This window comes from Apteryx mantelli, chromosome 3 (genome assembly GCF_036417845.1).
Source record: "Apteryx mantelli isolate bAptMan1 chromosome 3, bAptMan1.hap1, whole genome shotgun sequence".
Lineage (NCBI taxonomy): Eukaryota > Metazoa > Chordata > Aves > Apterygiformes > Apterygidae > Apteryx > Apteryx mantelli.
Genome location: NC_089980.1, coordinates 73551799 through 73559002, shown reverse-complemented (window position 1 = coordinate 73559002; position 7204 = coordinate 73551799). Strand labels below are relative to the sequence as shown.

Sequence of the window (7204 nt, the reverse complement as noted above, 5' to 3'; positions counted from 1 at the left end):
AGATGGACTCCCTGATACCTGATGCCAGCTTTGCTGGTAATGTGGGCCACTGAAGCAAATCCACAGAGACTGAGTTGGAAGTGGGGAGAGAATGAGATCTATTTGCTTGGTTTCCTGATGGTAGGGGGGTGTCTAACTTATTTTTCTCTTTCCTTACCACTATAAACGGAATATAATTTATAATTGATCATTAGCTGAGAGCAGCCCAGCTGGGTCAAGGCTGGAAGGCGGGGGCACAGTTGCAAGCAGTGAAGCAAGGTGGAGGCACGAAGACAGAAGACCAGGTTAATGAAAGCATGAGGTGGATCTTAGGCAGCAGCTGGAGAAAATTTGGACATGCTGACAGGGGAAACTACAACTGGTTAACCAGTGAACCAACTGGGCCACTTCTGGAAACAGAGCTTCAGGTCTGTACCTTGCCTTGTCTTTGTGTAACATCCTTTGGCTTTTTGTGTGTGTGTGTGTGTGAGTACGTGTGTGTGTGTGTGTGCATGTGCACACATGTTTGTATAATGCCTCAGTGTACAAACACATAGTGAATACATGGGTATTGAAACATATCAAAGCAGTAAGGTTACATAGAGTCAAAGCATTTATTGCTGTTCGGCTGTTTTAAACACATTTGTGGTAACAGAAAAACATTAGAAGGCAAATCTTGCTGGAGCAGCAGGTAGGAAAGTTTAATTATTACTTTTAAGTATAATATATCTCCTATTCCTTGATTTCCTTTTTTTTAAATACATGTTTATGCTTTGGATCTGGTCCCACAAAGCCTTTCTGCAAATGTTAAGAGTCAGTAGCAGGCAGCAATGAACTCTTGTTCTCTAAGCTGTACACTGATTACTTCTCAGAGGGAGGATCACATGCAGGCAAGTGGGGGAAGGGAAGTAGCCATCGGAGATGAAAACAGCCTGCTTTTCCGTCTTTGTCTGGGATACAGTGAAAGGGTATCTCTGATGAGAGATAATAATTCAAGGTGCACCTATTGTAAAAGTCTAGTAAAAGTCCGAGTTAAGTAGTATTAGCAAATAAACTAGCAATGCTGTTGGCTGAGATATCAAACATACTGTTGTAAAAGAAAAAAGGGGGTTGGAGTGGGTGGAACAGAAGAAAACATAGTTTTTAAATGTCTTTACAATTTTAACAAATTCTACCTCATGAGTAACATTGCCAGAGTTTGAACGGCAATATCTTCACACCTTGAAACTGGTTTTGTCTGACACTTAGAAACGAACAGCTACAGGCATCATCAGAATCACATTTTAAAAGGTATTTGAAAATTCAGTGCAAATCTAGGCTCAGTTTAAAATTGTGTGTTATTATTAATATATATAAATACACATCAAAATATTTTCCTATCTGCCAACATAGCTGTATGTTGTTGCTTTTTAAATGCAATAATGAATCAACCTTTAAGAAGTAGGATGAAATTTAGAAAAGCACCTATAGATGGACCACAACCCATTGATTCTCAATTCAGACTTTGTTCCAAGTCTCCTTAAAGCATTTCAGAAGTACCTGTTTCCTGCTTCAACTTCAAAAACCATATTCAAAAACATTAGTGTAAATATGGTCTATATTAATAAAAATTTTTTTCATAAACTTCTAGGTTACCTAGCAAATCATTAACAACACAAATCCTAGAACCAGTCAAACAATCACTTCAGTGGAAATTCAAGCAAGCCAAGTAAACTTTCAGCTTTCCATCCTTACACAAAAGCTTCCTTTAAACTCATATTTTCCCTTATTAGGTCATTCCCTTCTAAACCAGGTACTTGGTTTCTTTTGTTGATATAAAGAGTTCAGTTCTAAAATCATTCAATTCCTCATTATGGAAATGTCACACAACTCATCTGCTTTCTGCATTTCATTTCTTTACCAACAGGCATGAGTAAAAGCTCAGCTAAATTGATATGGGTCATGTAATCTGTAAGCTAGCAACTGTACATGCCCAACATGTTGAAAAACGTAGGCAGACAAATTACTAGTGAAAGGCTTTACTACTTCTATTTTGTGCTCAATATTTGGAAAACTGACCCATTGCTTCAATGCATACAAAGATATAAACTAAAAGAAAGAGAATAAATATAACAGGAAATAATCTACCATGGCCAAACTGTCCTGCTAAAAATCAGTTCTGGGAAAATAGAGTACTTCTTGGAAACACAATACCTTTTACTTCCATGTACTTTTCCTTCCTTGCTGTTTTTATAAAGGACATTTTCCCTGCATTTATGGGAAACAATATGGTCAGTAGCTTGTTTCATGCTGGAAGTCAGAGTCCTACTTTTGTAAACCACAAAATCCACAGTAACTACTTGTGATAACACAGGCAGAACACACTCACCTTAAGTGAAACAGCAGTATCCGAAACAAACCAGTCAAGAAAACACTACCAAATGATTCCCTAAGTATGTCACTTAATATACTTCATTTGGAAACTTCCAGGTGTTAAACAGTAGAGAACTCATATATGTTCTTCAGTTGTTAGTTTATTTGCTTACACCTTCATTTCAATTATCCAGGATTCAGTTTCATTTCTAGAACATTTTATTTTTCAGTTCCAGCAGCTATTTTTTGATACCTACATGCTGACCAACTGTTTCTTACTTATTTTTTAGAGCTTCAGAGTGATTTTTTTAATGTTATCTTTGTTTAATTTCATTAAAATTACTTCTATTTTTGGTATAATCTGTTTTTATGGGCATAAGATTATCCAAATCATTATGTCAAGATCTTTGCAACGTTCCTCAGTAGCCCCTTAGCCATTCATCCCCAAAACAGGCACACAAAATACAACAGAAAATCAGCGATTAATACTGCTCAACTGTCTCCCAATACTTTTCTTCAATACATATTCAGATAAATCTACAAGAAATTAACTGTAGTAAATATTTCTTGAACTACATCTCGGTATAAAATCAGACTGTGAAAAATGTTTGGCAGGATGCAATAACAAAATGAATATGTAACTCATGATTTATGCTTCAAGTTCTGGGCAACTGTGAGGCAGTGTTAACAGTACAGTTTATAAACAATTTCAGTTCAAATAATACCCTAAGTAGCCTACAGATTATTTCACCAAAACAGGAATGGTAGGGTAGAACATTAGCTGCATTTAAAAAGCTATGGACACTTTAAGACACAGACTCAGAAAAACTGGTCCTTAACCTCACCTATCAGCATACAAAAACTTGTATCAGACATGAACTCTTAATTCTACCTGCTTCACATTTTAGTATTTTGCAGAGACTCATAACCCATACTTTTTTTTTTTTTCCTCAGCTGCACAGGACAAAATGGTATTCACTTCATTACCAACTATTCAATATCCTATTCTCTCCTCATTGTTCAGCATACAGGTCAGAGTCTTACCTATTGCCTCTTCTTCAAACCTTGTGTTTCTCATGTCTTTTTGGTAATATCCATAAGTAGAGAACCCCATGTTTTACAAACGTTACTGAATACATAGTCACCAGGTACTTATGTGTCATTATTTTGAGTACAAGAGGATATGAACTGTTTTATAATTCTCCATGGTGTTGTGACCATTTTTTTTTAAACATATTTGCTTAGATACCTTAGCATAATAAAGTACTCACAGGCTCAGAGCACCACTCTGAACTTCATATACAGCAATGCAGATGCAGAATTCCTGCAGATCTGCCTTAACTCAGACACTCAAAATGAGGAATACCTAACTAATAACCCCCACTGAGCACTTCAGCTGAACTGCATTGGCTAACATTAGAGAATTTAGTAACAGCAACAAGAAATACATTCCCCCGGAAGAGCATTCAGTTTGCCTAACTGCAAGACAGTCCTTTTTCTCCCCCAATCTCCTGACTATTCGCTACATACTGTACAAATTCTGCAACACGTGACCCTGGGGCACTACAGTCTTCTTCCCCAAGCAATCTACTACAATCCCAGAATAGGCACTGTGTACACAATAGCATAATTGAAAATCACATGCCCTACTGGTCAAATTAAGGATTCATATATTTCCAAAATGCTGGCTTTATTCAGTTTTGAGGGCTTGAATTTTCTGATTTTCTATTTGCATAGTTTACTTCAGTAGGGCTTTTAAAGAGGGAAAATTTTGACCTAGTAATTACACTGGCATCCAAATGAGTCTGGGTTGTCCTTTTATACCTATCTCAGACTGTGAACCTCTGAGTTAGCTTATGCCACAAACAGTTTCTATTTTTCCTTTTTCTCACCATTAGATGCAGTCTGGACCCTCCACCAATACAGTTCACAGATTTCTGTTGATAGATGTTTCTTTGCAAGACCCAAGGCTGCTGGGTTCCAGTCTACGCTTCAGAGCAGAGTATTCCAAGACCCTTTGTTAATGCATTAAGGCTTAGCTTTTTCTTCCCCTGCCTTCCAGTCTGTTGCCAGCCCTTTCCTTTTTCTTTTTCTCCAAAAGAGAATGGGACTGGTACAGTGAGAGAGGAGTCCCAGCATTTATTCCTCAGACCTTTTCTCAGTTCTAGTCAATCTTATTTTCCTCACTCTTAGCTCCTTTTTTTTTGCCTTTCCTCCCCATAGCTGTGCATCTAGTGCATCTTTCCTGCAGGCTGATACTCTCCGTCCACACTGGATGTGCTGTACTAGGCTGTGCTTCCACCAGCACATGAAGGATACACCGTTCTTGGCCCTTACTCAAAATAAGAATTTCCTTTCAGTGAAATTCATAGGGAAGGTACACTGAGTTTAAAGACAGGAGAATCAGGACTTTGTATACCTCTTATTAGTCATGTATCAGACACCATCAGTCACATCTTCTATCCTCATGAACTACCACTATACTGCATGACTCATTTACAAATCCTAAGAACAACACTTCAATCTGATTGAAAGCCTGCCTCAGACAAATTTAAACCAAACTTAAATTTGGATCTCAGATGTGTTCTTCATTGATCATGAGTAATTCTGTCTAATATAAGCTTGGCTCTTTTAAATACTAATTATAAAAGTGTTAATAAGATAGCAGTACCAGTCTCAATATACATCATGCACAAACATAATACAGTATGCTTTTTCTCATTTTTCCTTGTGATGAAGTGTTCTACTCACCTTGTAAGATAAAGCATATTATAATTAAAAAATAAGAAGTATTAAGCTTTTTAAAGAAAATCCCTTCATTTTTAAGCAACTCAACATTTTCAGGAGAGTAATAGCTGAACTGTTTCTCCTAACTCTGTTGTTTCCTCTAGCTCATTTAATGGTCAGGTAAGACAACAGACTGTACTGCCAAAAACTCTTTAATAAGAAATGATGGCTAAAATGAGATAGACGCTTTGGTATGCTTTTCTGTGGTAAAAGAGAGCAGAGGAAAAAAAAAAAGATGTCTAATTCATAATAGTTTCAAGTTATTTTAAAATTACTTTAATGGTTTTGGCCTCAGACCCACAATACTTCAAAAAGAAGAGCAGAAAGTTCCCCTACACTGTTAGTTTTGTTGGTCAAAACCTATTTACTTCTTCCTCTTGGGCATGATCACAGAATACTAATTTATTACTACTACTACAATGTGGAGGGATAACACAGGTTACAGTGTAACTAACTTCTGTCTAACAGGATGAGAACAAGCAGAGGAAGTTTTCATGGACTAAGAAGATGGTGTTTGAGCTACAGACCCTTTTTACAAAGCCATTACTGAAAGCAGTTCATTTGTATTCATGCTTCCAAAGAGTCTGAGAAAAGAACCATTAGATTTCTCTTAGTCTGAAGATCTACCTTCACTCAAGATTACAGAAATCTGATCAATTGATCTATTTAGTCTGACCATAAAAATGTGAAAAAGCAATTTGACTACAGCCTTCAAATACTTACATGGTGATTGATTTGATAATAAATGGTATTTTAGGATTTGTTTTTTTCCCCCTCTCTAGGCTAAACTTTGGATGAGATCCAGTTACTAGAAGCTAGAGGTAGAGTCAGATGTGAAATAAGATATATTAAATTTTAAATGTGAAGCTAATAGAATAGCACAAATGTTATTTTAAAAGACAAGCTTATAACTTCTGTTAACACTACAGCATAATTCAAAAGCTATGGGACTGGGGTCTTCTGTGCTATATTATGCAGAAGATTAAGCTGACAGAATAGTCACAGCTGCTATGAAGTTATTTGTCCATAGTTTTAAAAAGGGTGAATGATTCTTGCATAGCTTGCAGAACAATATGAAGAGCGAGCCCCAGTTCAGGCTGTACTGACACACCATGTTTTATTTAGGGTTGTCCTGTAAGGTTAGAACAGCCCAAGAACACATATTTTAGGCAGTGGGGTCCTTGTGAAAGGGACAGTTGTCATAATATTTGTTCTTTAAAGTAAACAAGAGTCTTACATTTTCAGATAGAAAGAAGCAACACTAGATGGGTTATGGCAGATCATTAGCTCTACTCTTCTGGAATGCAGCATTTTGTCAAGTTTCAAAAGCTTAACTCATCTCTCACAACTAGTCACAGCATAAACTTAAGACTAATAAAAACACATAAATACATAAAATTCCAGGGTGTTTTTTTTTTCCTTTGGACAGATTTTCCTAGAAACCCACTTCCCTTTCCAACTTCTCATTTCTCTTGTCCCTAGCTGTCAAAGTATTTTATTTTACGGCCCAGCAGAAAGAATTTGGCAGTACACTAGCCTGTAAAATGTATTACTTGAGGGCCACTAATGCAAAGACAGAAAATCACAGTGAAATGCAGGAGCTGGGTCATAGTGGAGGGACTGGGGATATATTTTCTCTCTCATTATAAGGAGAGGAGTCTGATAAACTACCTTTGCTTTAATTACAGAGCAGACAACAGATAAGTTCAACCAAAGAAGATATAGAACCATTCTTGTGCATCATACTGCCTGCCACCATGATGCTTTTCCTGGCATTCCTGCTTCTCTTCCTGTACCGCCGTTGCCAGTGCTCCACCCCACAGGGGCAGATCTTCAGCACTGACCTCCCTGAGGCCCTGCCTGAGCATGAGATGTCCAATTTCCTTTCAGTGCTGCCCTGGAACACGGAGCAGAGCTTCCAATACTCCACTTTGCTCCCCAAAGCCTCGTTCCTCACTGTGTGTTTGCCTCCATCCTATGAGGAGGCCACCATGAAGACTTCCATGGAAGAGGCTCACATTGAGCTCTGTCCAGATCCAGTGCCTCCTTACGAAGAGAGCCATTGCAGTCCAGCAGTACCAAATAA

At 37.6% G+C, this 7204-nt stretch overlaps 1 protein-coding gene across 1 annotated transcript; it reads left to right on the top strand.

Moving 5' to 3' along the window:
- Positions 1-296: 296 nt before the first annotated feature.
- Positions 297-7204, top strand: SMIM28 (small integral membrane protein 28). The gene is given in 3 exon segments (XM_067294771.1): positions 297-407; positions 6807-7176; positions 7179-7204. Coding segments are annotated over 3 exon segments (507 nt in total).